Below are 15746 nucleotides of genomic sequence, written 5' to 3' on the forward strand. Positions count from 1 at the left end.
TTTACTTGGCCCTTCACAGAAAGCTGAAAGGGAAAGGTTACTGTTGGTCAAATACAAGCTGCTTTCTACCGCCTGTCCTATCCTCCACCCACTTCATAATTTGTTTCCCTGCCCAACTCCTGCAGGTGTTTGAACTTACCAACCCTGACAAACGCATCCATGTACCACCCAATATAATAAAAGAACTGAACTACCACTCATTTCCAACAATCAACATTTAATCCACAATTGGGGTAAGTATGGTCCAATATACTTTATCTCCAAGTCTATATCCAAGTTAATAGCATACATAATTCATTTTTAGTACCCAGCTAGGGCTGGTAGGGGAATACACATCACTTTTTAACACGTTGTGTTTTATTTTCTTTTTTTTTATATTTTAGAGATTTCAAAGACTCCTAAGGGGAACTAGAAATTAATCTTTTTACTTAAAAGTAGAGCCATTTTCTGAACATAATCTAGTTTTTCTTTTCTGTTTTTATAATGTTGATGTGAGAAACTGTTTCTTGCTTTGTTTCTATACCTGCTTTATCAATCATATTATTCAAGACCCAAGAATGTCAACAAAATAACCTCACACAATTATGAACTCCTAAAAAATGAGGTTATTTGTTTGCTGTGTGTTTAAGTACACGATACTGAGGCTACGGTTTGGTCTACATAAGGTATTAGACACAGATCAAACTAAGTTGGTGACTGATATTCTACCACCCGATTTAACTTCACAAATTAACAGAGTTGGTTTTTCTACCTGCTTTTCTCCTCACTGACTTTGATGGTTGAAGACTAATTAATGATGTTATACAGATGTTTATCCTTTATTGTACAAGTCTGTTTTAGAAAAAGGCCTTCCGGTATAAATCATAGAAAGTTTAAAATTGAACACCTTTGTTACCTCTTCCTTTGGAAACACATTGCAAACGGAGAAAATGGCCTGCTGATTTGTATCAAGACAGAGAGCTGAATGCTGACATTTTTCAATCCCTAAAGGCGAACCCCAAGCATGAAGGACTTGTTCTATTTTATATAAATTAGGCGTAACCCTCACAGTGCTAAGAAATTGCCAATTCCTCAACCCACTCAACGTAGGCAAAATTTGGTCATCTCCCTACATCAGGAGGTCAGGGTGAAATTCAGATCCAGTAAACACTAGAAGCTTCTAACTTCAACTTTCCAAAGGGCTTTCTCAGCACGTTGAGTGGTGTGTACTTTGACGGCTGTCTAGAAATACAGCCCAGATACCCAGCAGCAGTGTTTTGATAACTGAAACCATGGCAACGGCAACATAATTGGCTGAGATATGGAGAGGCCAAGCCTATGAAACTCTTTTTTTTTCCTTCTAAGAGTGATTTTACTCACATCCATATGTTAGAAACAAAGGAAAATTGGGAATTCAATGGGGCATTACAGAAGATGGAATAAGACAGTTTTTATTAATCAAGAATATCTTCTACCTTGCTTGTTTGATGAACTCCTGAAAGTTTTCCGCATTCACCCCATCTTCTTCTTCTTCCTCAAGTTTCTTCTTCGATTTCTTTTCAGCCATTTGTTCTGTTTCCTACCCAGTTCCCAATCCCCACAGAAAAACAAGATAAAAGTGACTCCTGGTAAATGCACACTTCATCATCTGTGTTTCATGCCTTGGGTTAATCTGTCTTTATAGTAAAGACATTTAATTCCTCCATGTACTTTTGTTATCTGTAAATATGATATATTGCTTTCTGCCATTATTTCATGTAATATTGTGGAATTTACAAATAGAAATTACAGAATAAATGTAATTTTTTATCATGTTTTTTACTTTCTACTCACACAGTCCACAGAGGAAAGAGTTTTTTATAGTAGCTTAGTAATGTCTGTGGTCACACTTGCAGCTTTAACAGTATGACAACAGAGATGCTGCCTTTTGTTACAATTAGGGAGAGGAAAGATAGGTTTTTGAAGATACTCCTTTACCAGCATCCAAAATGAGTAATTCTTCACTTATACAAGACACACCAAAATTCTCAAAAGATCTGTAATAAATCACGGCTATGGATTTGGGTGTGGTAATTCTACTAACCATTCCATGCCTCTTTTAAAAAGCCATTTCAATTTCTAGGCCTCAGCTTTCCCTTTTGCAAATGGCCATACATTTTATAATCAAAAAATGATACGTCTAAAGCATTCTGAGACCTATGGATAAAAGATGCTTTGCAAAATATTCTAACCAAATACTACATTTCCTGAGCTTGGTTGTGAAATGATGTAAATGATTTCTAAAGAACAAAGTATAACTCTCAGGAAAGAAGGCTGTCTTTCTATTAAATCCCCAGTTCAGATTTGCTCTCAGACAGTCAATTCACCACGGTGTACGTGCACAAGAACGCCAATGCAAATTCACATAGCCCAGGAATCTTCTCAAGTGCAACAGCACTCAAAAGGAATACACGTTTTGATAAGAGCTAACTATGACCGCTGGGTCTTCAGAACTAGTAAGCAGCTTTTCAGCACAGCTAGGTTAAGGAGTGAGGTCCAGCTCCCCCTCACACACCGGGGATAATGATGCTAGAAAAGGGAAGAAGGACCTCTCCACCCAGTAGGACAAAGGCTTCTAGCCTGTTTCTGACAGTGTGTGGCAATCTAAAACACAAAACCAACAGATAAACCACCTACCTTGTTGTACACAGTGATAAAGTCACCTAGTTGGTGGGCCAGGATTCTTCTGCGTTCCAGAAGTGCCAATCGTCGACTGGGTAACACCATCCTCAGTGAGTGCTGGAGGTTGCTTGATGCTCGCTTGAGGAAACGAACCACTAGTTCCTATACATTAAGTCATTGGGGGTAAAAAGGCAGGGATTGTGCTAAGCAACAGAAGACGTGCTATCAAGGGATTACACAATAGAGATGTGAGAAGAAGCATACTATACATTTCAACAAATAAGACCCAGAGCAAACATGTCAGGTATAAGAAGGATACAGAAGGACAAAAGAAACTTACTCTCTGTCCTCAATACACTGTCAATCAGAAAATCAAAATCAAATATGTAAGAAAATAATTGTAAAAATAGTAGCTATACATGTTAATTCACATACAAATAGCACTATAATAATTCAAAGTGCAAATATCACTTCTAATAGGGCGATCAGAGAAAGCTGTTTAGGGAATGTAGCCTTCAAGGATAAGTACATAGTGGAAACTAAAACGAAGGGAGCAGACAAAATCATCAAAGGTGATAAGGCAGAGAAAGAATATAGAAATAGTCATGCTTAGACCTAGTAAAGAGAAGGAAAAAATCAGAAGAAAACCCCCAAAAAACCCAACAACTCCCCCATGCCTACACACACACACACACACACACACACACACACACACACACACACACACGAGAACCCCTGGTAGAAAACATCAGAAATGTAGAAAGAAACCCAGGAGAAAACAGTGTCATGGAGTTGAGGGAGGAAAGGGTCTCAAGTCCGAAGTTTCCAAGAGGCTAGAGCTGGAAAGGACCACAACTAAGAGAAGGCCCTCCAGCTGGCCAGTGTGAGATAATTCCAAGAAAATACTTTCAGTAGAGACAAAGAAATAGAAGGAAGCAGTTAGGAAATTCAAGGGTAATGAAGAATATAGGTGAAGAGCAGAAACTACTGATTTAAGAGTTTAGTGATAAAGGGAAAGAAAAAAGTTACTGTGCTTAAAAGGTACTAGACTTTCTCTTTTCTCCCCCAAGGATAAGGGAGCTTTTAGAGTTGGCGAGTGGTAAGGAGGGCACAGAGGAAGGTCATTGAGGGGAAGAAAGGATGCATCTCACTTGAGATGTGGCGAAGGATTCTGAAATTGGAACAGACACCTATTCATAATGTCATGAATGCTTCAAAGAGAGATTTTGCAAGGACAAAGGTCTGAGAGAGTTGTTTCTTCCCACTCCCTACCCAAACACAGCAAAATTGCCCTAAGATGACAGATGTTGGGACCTTCTACTGATGTGCCCTCTGAGAATGATGTGAAAAAGAATCTCTAACCTTAGCCTGGACCAGAGAGGCAATTCTACACCTCCCTTCTTCATAAACAAGACCACTGCCACAATCTTCGGGGAATAGGTTAGGGTTTGCTTTCTAGATATATTTTCAAAAAGAAAGGCACAGAGCTGGTTTTTGCAGTGATGATCCTAAATATCCTTGTAAAAAGCCCCAGAGAAATCCTGTGTGACTTCCAAGCCAGCAGTACCAGTGGTTATGTTCTTCTGAGCTATTTTTTTCTTCTTGAATTTGATTTTGGTTCATTGTCTTTTGGTGCCAATTTACTCCATTATAAAGAAATAGCCTCACAACCAGAGAGTTGGGTTTCATAGTTCTACTCTGCTGTCTTTGCTATAGGGTGGTTTAAGCTGCTATAGTAAAACATTAGTTTTTCACAGTGGAGCAGACAAACTGACTCTCAAAAAAGCAGTTTCAATTTTCCACTTGGAAAGAGCAGAGCTAACATTTTCCACTGATGGTTGAAGGATTATTCACAACACAGAAGGTTTTATCTCTGGGTTGCATTGGCTACTTGAAATTCACAAGTTGTTTTCTGGGATATTCATCATGTTTTTATAATAGGCCTGGCACACTGTGTGCCTCTTGTATGTGGAGAACTGAAAATTACAGTAGGGTCACCACTCAGTCGGACAAAGGATGCAGCTTTCTCAGAGGTAAAGGTCCCTCTCTTCTCTGTGACAGTTTCCTGTGGTTTAAAAGCTAAGGAAGGGTTGTGGCTTCTTCTTTAAGCATTGACCTTACCAAAAAAATGGAAGCTCCCTGTCATTGTGAGCCACAAAGAATATTAAACTCTAGGCATGTTCAAAAGCCTGAGATATAGTAAAAAATATTACATAAGTTTGTTTCCAGTAATCTAAGAATTTTATAGTTACAACTAATAAAGAAAATGTTAAAATGGAGGATGTCACATTCTCAGAGGGCCCATGATAAAGTGTTGACTTTCAAAGAGCTAACTCAATGCCTCAGGACAGAAAAATAAATGCCCTATGACTCATGGATACAATGGAAGAGCAAATAATGTACAATTACAACATCTGGGTTCAAGTTCCAGTTTCACCACATAAAAATTGTTGGGACAACTGGCAAGTTACCTCCCTTCTTTAGGTCTTTGTTTCCTCATCTGTAAAATGGGGATGACTGTGCCTCCCTCAAAGAGATAATACATGAAGTTACTTGAAAAAGGGCTCCGTACATTGTTATTCTTTTTGAGGGCTTTGCACAGGGCCCAACAGCTAATGAGCAATCAATTTCCATTTTCAGAATGAAATAAATTGATGCCGTCAACACACAGTGTGACGAACATGGCTGCAGATCAAAGATTTACTTCACAATAAAGTGAGAGAAATCTACAGATTGTGAAATCGTTATTTTATCAGAAGAATATATTGCTCTTTACCTTAATAGAAAAAGGGGGGGGGGAGGGAAAGTACAAAAGTTCCAACAGGAAGAGCCTCACCATCTGTTCATCTTCTTTGGCAGCCCAGCTGGCACTGAACGTTTGACCTCCACTGTCTTTCATCAGGCGAATTTGAACATGCTGGAGATAGGCAGAGAATGCTATTCGAGCCTGCACTTTGCTATAGAAATCCAAAACAACACACCGTTATGAGACAGAATGCAAAGGCTACCCAATATCTACTTGCCTTTCTCAGGGTGGTCTTTGAGGAGCCTTCCATTAGGATGGCAGAGAAAAATGAAGCCCACCATATAGTCAGTGAATGAAGATTCCTTCTAAACAGTATGTGAGGTGTTTTTTTTTCCTATTAAAATAATCAGAGATGGAGAATCCTATTTATTCTCTCATTATTACCATGGTGTGAAAAATTAAGTAAGAATAGAAAAAGCAGGTTTCCTACTCTCTTAAACCTTATTTCTTGACCTTTTTAACAACTTTCTTGGGGGGAATGGACAGGAGCAGTGTTGAATCTCCACAAGAACCTTGCATTAGTGTAGAAAAGTTTTTCTGCCTCGGAGGCCCTTAAGAACATACTTATCAGTGAGTGCAAAAGTATGGCTTTTGCTATGGCAACTAATATTTCTGGTGTCCAAAAGCCTCCAAAGCAGGAAACAGATAAATCCTACAAAGGAACTTTTGAGACCAAATTTTAAGGTCATGCTTTTCTCAACTACAAGACGGGAGTGGCTGGAGCCCAGAGCAAACGAGTGAGGTCCAACAGAGTTTGGCATAGACAGGCTAGGACAAGCCCAGATGTTTAGTGGGAGAAAGAATTCTTCACATACGATACAAAGCACCCCAGCGCTACCACTTTAGAAGCCAGCTGATTTCTGACTGGTGGTCTAGGTCAGAAACAAGGAAATCTGATAAGCTATGGTGTGAAAGACAGAAGTGCCAGAGAGACAATGATGCCTTTCACCTCAGGGGCTATTGTAGCAGATCTGTTTTCTTTCGGGAGAGATTTTGGTTACTTCAGCTGATCAGCCTTCTGACGCTCTAGCCAAAATGACATCAGCGAAGATTAGGGCCCAACACAAACTTTGTTTACAATCCTCACACATGCAATCACTGAATGCTTTCTACTCACTGTTCCTCCAAGGTTAGGATGAAGGACTCATCCAGAGTAAACTGGAAATCCCAAGAGGGTCTAGCTTCTATGTGTGTGTTGGATGGACTGGATAGGAGGGGAGTCAGGTTGGGGAGATTTTGCTTTTGAGAGTTGAATACGTAAGAGATCTTCAGAGCATGAAATATAAGTAAGGCTACACATCTTTGTTATTAATAGGTAGTTTATGGGAGTACAGTATGGTTTTGAAAGAATAAATTTGTAGTTTCAAATGTCTCTCAACAAAGATAGCAATTATATTCTTGTTCACCTGGAAACCATATACCACTTTCCCCTCAACCATTCCCAAAAGCTTTACCTCCACAGCAAACTAATTTAAAGTCAAAATAAATGCAAAAGATTCTCAATTTTGGTCAACATATTCACTTGCAAACTAATGAGCTAGAAATGGCATGTGTTGGACACCTCCAAATGTAGCAGAATGCCCAATTTTACTGATTAATCCTTGAACAGTAAAACATAAAGGTCTTTGGACAGGGAATTATTGCTTGGAAGTTGAGATTTCAATCACTTTCTTGCAAATCACTGCTGCAAATCAAAAGAACAGGTACTGAGTTTTCTACCCTTGTTAAAGAGATCCCTGGGATGTTCATCCTGAGTTTGTCCCTAAGGTAGTGGACACATCAGTCAGCTGTCATGTGAAACCAACCAACCAAAAAAAAAAAAAAACACAGATGAAACAATGAAAACCACAATGATTTACACCAAAGAAACCCACTTTAAAAAAAATAAAAGCCACTTTTTAAAAAATAAAAGCCTATGTGAATCCTTAGCATACTTAATATACAACAAGGGGGCTGGGGCCTGGAGTCTTGAAACCTTGCCCTGGACCCTGCTCCCGTCCATACGGAGATGCCCCACAGAATGATGGGCAACTTCAGGAAATAGTCTGAAAACCACTGATTCATATTAACACACCCTGCAATTACAACAGTTTACTCACTGAAAGTGAGATCCATAAGATTTATGAAGAAATAATTTCTTTCTACAACAGCTAAGTAGAATGTTATTGCTGGAAAAGACCTTAGAATATAGTCCAGTGGTTTTCAAATGTTCTATTTCAATTCAGTGGAATCTTTTTTGCCCTCCAGAAAGCACAGTTTGAAAAACACTTGTCTAACCCCATTCCTTGGCCTAGTAGAAAAGGAAACTGAGGCGTAGAAAAGTTCTCTGACTGGCCCATGATCACACAGCCAGTTGGTAAGCACCAAAAAGCCAGGGCCCTGGTCTCCTGAGCAAGCTCAGGATCCTCTCCACGAACGGAATGATTCTCATTCTCCACGACACTCTCCACACCTTCACTCTGTCAAACCCCCACTGCCCCAATCCCCAGTATCACACTCCACTCCTGCAGTGTAAGAAGTGACTTCGAACTTAGAAAATAAAGGTCGTCGTTCATAAATACCTATACTTCTTTCCCCTTTAACCACTGCATTCACCCCATTGTGCTTTTTTTCTGACTTACAGGAAGAGAGAGCCCTCCAATGGCCTCTTTCCACCTTCCTTTAGGACCCTTCTCTATCAATATATCCATTTCTGCATCTCTAATCCTCTTCCCATCAACTCCTTCCCCTAGTCTATAAATAAACTCCAGAATCCCTATCTTTAAAAAAAAAAATCCTTTCTCTTGGCTTGCCCTCTCTAATGCATTCTCACCTTCCTTTTATTGCCAAATCTTCTAAAAATGTTGGTCCTTTCCTATCTCCTTAACTCCCAACTTCTCTTCTACCCAGTATGTCTGCTCTAGGTAAAAACTCATCCTACCGTGGGCGTCTGAGGCCCGCTACAGCTTGAAACTCTTGCAGCTTCCCCACACTGCTCCCTCGGTTTTATGCGCATCTTTCTGCTATTTGTTGTCTCTCTACTATTAAACATGGTTTTCCCCAGAACTCAATTCTCTTCCTTTTCTCCTTGTCTATGCTTGCTGAACTAAACTGAATTGGACAAGCTCATCCGTTCTGAAGTTTTAAACTATCAACTATACAATCCTGTTCCACCCTCACCTTCAAAGCTCTGTGTTCACCTATCTCCTGGACATCTTCATCCCAGAGCATTTTCGCCTCACTGTGTCCCAAATGCAACACATTATTTCCATCATGAAGCCGACTCCTACGCTCCTTATATTGTTGACTCATGGCACCCACAGGTTGCCAGATTTGGAAAAGTCATTCTCTCTGGAGTTTTTGCCTCTCTAGAAACCAAGCCCTGTCAATTTTAATTTGCAAATTTCATTAAGTGCACCCCATTCTCTGCATTCCTATAACCACTGCTCTGGTCAAGGCTTTTTCACCTTCCTGGCTTGGGACGACTGTACCAGCCCCTAACTCACCAGTGCTCCGCTTAGCAATCACTGTCCCACAATGAAATCAGAATTTACTTTCTAAATCAAGATCTGACCTTTCCATTCATCTGCTTAAAAATTATCTATCTAGGAGCAGCCAGAGGGCTCAGTTGGTTAGAGTGCGAGCTCTCAACAAGGTCTCCGGTTCAATTCCTGCATGGGATGGTGGGCTGTGCCCCCTGCAACTAAAGATTGAAAACATCACTGGACTTGGAGCTGAGCTGCACCCTCCACAACTAGATTGAAGGACAATGACTTGGAGCTGATGGGCCCTGGAGAAACATACTGTTCCCTGATATAAATTTAAAAAAAAAAAAATTTTTTTTAAATTAACCATCTAAAAAATAAAGTCCAGGCTCCTCTTAAAGCCCTTTATGATGGAATGACATACAGTTTTTAGACTCATTTCTTACCACCCCCTTCTCTCCTATAACGCCACTCCACTAACCTGTGTTTTTCAGACTCACCAAGTTCATTCCAATTTCAGGGCCTTTATACTTGCTGTTCTCCCTGGAATATTCTGCCCCCTGATATTCACATGACTTACCTCCTCATCAGTCAGGACTCACCTCAAGGGTTACCTACCTCCTCGTGCCCAAATACCACAATCTAAAGAAATCTCTGCCCAATTACACTCTAACACTACACCCTGTTTTACTGTCTTCATAGCAACTTTTTACTACCTGAAATTACCTTGCTTCTTCGTTTACTGTCAGTCTTCCCCCCCAGCCGGTCTGTTTTGTTCTCCATGGTCATCCTATACAGCCTAGTACAACTGTCAGCACAGAGCAAGTACTCAATACATATCTGTTGAGGGACTGAATGAACACTGTACTATCACACCCCTGTATCTCTGTCTCCTCTACGAGCACTCCCACACTTAGTTGTCACCTCCCAAACCTCCTGAAATCCTACTCATCAGTCAAAGCCTGGTGCAAATACTGCCTCGTCGCTCATGTCTCTCTAGCCTTCCCAAGCAAGACCAAACATTGCTTTTACTGTGTCCTAAGAGGACTCCGCCCATATTGGGGCCATAGCCCCCGCTGTTTAAGTGAACCCACACTTATTTGTTCAGCCGGTGAGACCTGGGTTTGTATCACAGCTCTGCCCCTTGGATAAGGAACTACTCTGAGGCTCGGTTTCCTTAGTAATAATAATAGTGTCAAATCACAGTAATTACTTCACAGGACTGCCGTGAATAAGAAACGAGAAATGACTGTAAAGCCACCAGCGCAGTACCTGGTACACAGTACAAGTCAGCTGTTATCAACTGTACTCATATAATTACAAAAGGTACGTACCTGAGATTGCCATGATCCTGCAGAATCTGCATCAGGTTAAATTTAGGCTCAGGCTCCTGAGTCTCGGTTTTGCAGCCCTGTTCACCTTTATTAGTCCATTCAGAAACTTTCATGGCATTTTCTTTGGGTGAATTTTCTACCATAACGGTCAAGGAGGGTGTGTATTTGGCTTGATTTTCTCCAAGGGGCCCTGCAAACTCCTCCTGGGAAGCTTCCTGTTCTTCATCGTCATCGTCTAATGCGACTTCTTCCTCCTCTTCACTTGCTGTCTCAGCTTTAACATTCATTTCAGCTGGCTGGGTAATCACTAAATGCGAAGAATCACTAATGTTGCTGAAAAAAGGATTAAATTTTCCTCTCTCCCAATACCTCAGTAAAAACCCATATCCAAATCAGACCAAAATAACATACGAAATTAATAGAGAAACATGTCACTCTCCAATCTTATATAGTCTAAAAACCTAGTAATGATCTTCATTACAATTAATGTTTCTCATCATAACACCAATGGCTCTCTCACAACTTAAGGCAAAAAACATCTTAGTAATTGCTATAGTGTGTTAGAGGTTTCCAGAAGGGCACCTTTCATTGGGCTACGGAGAGCAGGGGGATATCTTTCTAGCCTATTTTTTTTCATTATCCTTCTCCTTCACTGCCTTGGAAGGTCTGTGAGAACAAGGATCATATCTGTTTTATTCACCAATGAACCCCAGTGACTAACGTGCCTGATACAGGCGCTCAACAAATGAGGGAAGGACGGAGAGAAAAGAAGTCAGCCAGTGACAAACAGATATGGGAGAACCTGGAAGAGAAAGAAATTCCTCTTTCTCTGTTTATGTTTAAAATGTTTACACCATTCGGCTGTGTCAAAAGATAAACTGGACTTAATACCTAATCACGAAAATCCTGAACCATAACGCTCAGGATTCTATTAAACTTAAGCTAATATGATTTCTAAAGTATCAGGTATTATATGATGCTGAAATAAGAGCAAAAGCCAAAATGTATGCACTTCGGATATTCTTCAATACAAATATTATAGGATGGTTTAAAAACTTACAATCCTTTTGAAAGTCAGTTTCAGAGAAAAAAGGCTATACAAAAAAATTAAGTATATGGGATCAGGAAGGTTCTGATTCATTGAGTGTTAATTAAGCAGCTGATGAAGTCAGTCTGGCAGGACCCAGATAATGGACTTTGGTAAAAGCTCACCGGCGCATACCTGGGTATTTTGGCCTCACTGCCCTCAATCTGCCATTCCGTCGTCTGCGTTTGCGCACCTCCAAAGACAGGAGCTTCCTCTCATAAAGAGCAGCATGCAGCTTGGCTTTGGAATTCACACTCTCTACCTTCAATTCTGGTACTCCATCAGGAGCTATTCTATGGGAAAAACACAACCTTCAGAAAGTTCTCTTCTTTATTCCAAGTCTAAGCTTGATAGAAATCTGTAATGATGACAGAATGAGTGTGGTAACTCTAGTGAATTCTAAAAGGTTTGATAGATGAATGGGAATACTGGAATCTATTATACATTAAAACTTCACTAATGGCCTGTCTGAATTCGTTAAATGTTCTGAACAAAAATACATCTGAAGACAATGTTTAAGTTTTTTTTAAATATTCAAGTAATACTGGCTATTTATTACAGAGATCATACAGTGCTACCCTATACCTTATACCTTGAGAATGGGAGATACTGGTGATATTTTAATTATCAGGCTGGGGGGTGGCTAGAGGTGTTTACTTTTTGCTATTCATTATAACTTAGAATTATACAAATAGTTTTTGAATGTATACAGTATTTAATAAATACACTTAGCAGAGGTTGAGATGAGGGGAGGACTTGATGATAATCTGTGAATACGGCAGCACAGAGCTGACTGAGACTCACAGGGGAAGTGTCTTAGTGAAAAGTTACCAAGACTCTGGGACGCACAGAGTCTCAAGCATGCCAACATGAGGAACTCTTCCCTTAGAGCCTACTTAGTTAGAGGAGGAGACGCGGAGAGGCACAGAGAGCCTTAGGGGTTGAGTACAGGTCAAGAGTCAGAGTCAGAGGCACAGACAAGGCCAAATTTAATCAGGTCATGAATGGGAAATGGGATGGGGAAAAGGTACGGCAGCAGCTGAGTTAGGCATTAAAGTAAGATAAATCACAAATTAGGGAAGTGACAGGTATCAGGCCCAATCCAGACAAGGGCCCAGAAAAGTACAGGGCAGCAGAGATAACCAGGCCACCAAAGAGAGAGACGGTTCTTGGTCATTGAGTCAGAAAAGAAGTACAAACGTTACTGTCTGAAAGCACGCAACCAACTCTGTATACTCAGAACTCAAGTTGTAACTGGTTGGCTTTGAACTCTCCTGAACTCTCTAGAACATAAAGTGTATCCCATTTGAGGTCAAGGAATCATCCTCATTCCTCTGGGAGTTTTCAGTCTGAGTTTAATGGAAAGGCTGTGTCTTTTGGTCTATTTAGAACTTTTAGGGATTTCTGGGTGGATGGACTGGATAGGAAATCTTTTCGAGGCCTTCTCTCTAGAGCAGGAAGATGAGCCAAGAACAGGGAGGGTCCTGACGTCAGGGGCAGAAACAGGAAGCAAAATAATGAACTTTAAAAATAGTTCAAACTCAGCTTATGAAGTCCCAACAACTGAGTATTACTCCACCTCCTCTCTCTCTCTCTGTCTCTTTCACACACACACACACACACACACACACACACACACAGTTGTGAAAATCAATTTTTAGATATTTAAATAATAAAGAGAATAAAACAAATTTGATACTTTTAAAATAACAACTATGAGCTTCTAAGAAACCCTGAATAGACAGATAAATCCTAACTATAATAGTACAAGGGATGGAGGTAGGAATGCTGGGAAAAGTGTAAATCTGATAAACAGATTTATATGAGGGCAAGGAACACGCTTGTTGATCACCGGATCAGTGATGCTTACAAGACTGCCCAGCATACAGCTGACATACCATAAGCATTTTCAAATTAATAAACAATTGAATTTCCTACAAATAATTTCTAATACCTTCTAGCTACACTGATTTCATTTTACTTTGCAACATTTTATTATGAAAATATTTAAACAAACCAAGAAGTTTACATTGTATAGTGAACATCCATTTACCTACTGCCTAGTTTCTACAATTAATATTTTACTATATTTGATTCATCATATACATCCAATCTTCCATTCTTCTAGCCATCCATCGACCCATCTAATTTTTAAAGCATTCCAAAGTTGCACACAAACATCAGTGCACTTTGCGCCTAAACACTTCACCACGCATATCATTAGTATCTAGAGTTCAATATTTATTTTGGGTTTGGGGGTGGTTTTGGGGGTTGGGGGTGTGAGTTAAAAACTACACACAGTGAAATACCCAAATACTAAATTTCCATTTGATGAGTTTTGACAAATGTCTGGAGGTACATAACCCAACCTCTAATATTCAAGTCCCCTCAGAAAGTTCTCATACCCCTTGCCAGTCAAGCCATCTCTCACACTCCCAAAGGAAACCACTGTTCTGAATGTTTTCATCATACGTTAGGTTTGCCTGTTCTAGGACTTCATAAAAATGGAATCATACAGTATGAACTCTTCTGTGTAAGTGTCCTTTCATTCAGCATGCTTTGGAGATTCATCCATGTCGCATGTATCAGTATTGATCCATTTTTATTGCTGAGGATTAGTCCATTGGATGGATAATCCCCAGTTCACCTACTCACCGGGTGTTGGACACCTAGGCTGTTTCCAGTTTGGGAATACTATGAATCAAGCTGCTATAAACATTTCTGTACAAGTCATTTTGTAGTTATATTTTTCATTTTTACTGGGTAAAGATCTCAAAATGAAATTTTCTAGGCTTTCTAAACAACTGCCAGACTTTTTCTAAAGTGCTTGTACCAGTTTATGCTGCCACTGACAGTTTATCTGAGTTCCTTTAGATCCACATCCTCACCTTTGATGCCGTCAATCATTTCCCCCTAGTTTTATGGAGGTATAATTGACAATAAAACTATTAGATATTTGAAGTGTACAATGTGATGATTTGATACAATTTTCACCATTCTGCTGGATGTCTAGTGGTATCTCATGATTTTAATTTGCAATTCTCTGGTAACTAATGTAAAGCACATTTTCATGAGCATATTGGCTATTCGCGTATCTTCCTTTTGATGGCTTGCCTAATCACTTTCTTAACAGTATCTTATGATAACAGTTTTTAATTTTGAGGAAATCTAGCTTATCATTTTTTCTTTTTGGTTTATTGCTTTCCTGTCAAAAAACTTTGGCCAAGGCCAAAGTCACAAACATATTTTCCTCAAGAAGTTTTATAGTAATAGCTTTTATGTTTCTATCTATAAATCACCTCCCTTTTTTTGTGGGAGACAGAGGTTAAGGTTCATTTTTAAAAATATGATAGCTAGCCAGTTCTAGCCCCATTTGTTAAAATGCTTCCTTTCTCCTGTTGGATTACTTTAAGACTTTTGTTTAAAGTCAAATGGCCATATATGTATGGATCTATTTCTGGGCTCTTTTTTCTGTTCCACGGATCGACTTGCCACAGTTTTGATTACTACAGCCTTACAGTGTTTCTTTAAGTCAAGTATTCTAAGTTTTTCCCAAGATTACTTTGGATATTTTAAGTCCTTTGCATTTCCATATAAATAAATAAAAAGAAAAAACAGTTCGTCAATTTCTACAAAAAATCTACCAGAATAACAATTGGGATTGTACTGGATTTTTAGATCAATTTGGAGAGAATGGATATTTACAATATTAAGTCTTCTAATCCATGAACACGGCATTTCTCTCTACTTATTTAGATCTTCTTTAATCTCTTTCAGTAATATTTAGTAGCTTTTACTGTGTAGTATTGAATATATTTTGTTAAATTTATCCCTAAAATTTCATATTTTCAAATGGCATTTTATAAACAGAATTTTAAATTTCACATTCCAATTATTTACTGCTAGCATAGTAATTTTTTTTTTTTAGTATATTGACCGTGTATCCCGAGACCTTGCTAAGTGCACTTATATGTTTTTGTATTCTGTAGATATCTTGGGATTTTCTACTAACTTGATCATGTCATCCAAGAATAAAGACATGCAACTTCTTCCTTTCCTATCTGTATCCCTTCTATTTCTCCCCCGCCCCCACTTTGTTGTACTGCTTAGGACCTCCAGTACAAAAGGAGTACAAGTGGTGATAGCAGACATCTTGCCTTACTACTAATCATAGGAGCGAAGCCTTCAGTATTTCACCTTTCAGTACGATCTCAGAAATAGGTTTTTCACAGAAGGCCTTTATCAGACTGAAGAAGTTCCCTTGTATTCCTGATTTGCTAAGAGTTTTTCTCATAAATGTGTTAAATTTCATCAGATGCTTTTTATTGCATCAAATAAAATGATCATCTGGCTTTTTTCCTTTATTTAATATGGTGAATTACACTGACTAATTTTCAAACGTCAAACCAACCTTG

At 39.2% G+C, this 15746-nt stretch overlaps 1 protein-coding gene across 12 annotated transcripts in view; it reads right to left on the reverse strand.

Moving 5' to 3' along the window:
* TTLL5 (tubulin tyrosine ligase like 5) overlaps positions 1–15746 on the reverse strand; it is a 240282-nt gene that overhangs the window by 137487 nt on the left and 87049 nt on the right. For all 12 annotated transcript variants that reach the window (XM_033107454.1, XM_033107463.1, XM_033107453.1 and 9 more), the window contains 5 exons: positions 11467–11624; positions 10245–10551; positions 5477–5597; positions 2656–2802; positions 1455–1558 (listed from right to left, as the gene is read on the reverse strand). In XM_033107454.1, the coding sequence (XP_032963345.1) occupies positions 1455–1558; positions 2656–2802; positions 5477–5597; positions 10245–10551; positions 11467–11624 (837 nt within the window). The remainder of the gene's footprint in view (positions 1–1454; positions 1559–2655; positions 2803–5476; positions 5598–10244; positions 10552–11466; positions 11625–15746) is intronic.

Source organism: Rhinolophus ferrumequinum, chromosome 6 (assembly GCF_004115265.2).
Source record: "Rhinolophus ferrumequinum isolate MPI-CBG mRhiFer1 chromosome 6, mRhiFer1_v1.p, whole genome shotgun sequence".
In the NCBI taxonomy this organism is placed as follows: domain Eukaryota; kingdom Metazoa; phylum Chordata; class Mammalia; order Chiroptera; family Rhinolophidae; genus Rhinolophus; species Rhinolophus ferrumequinum.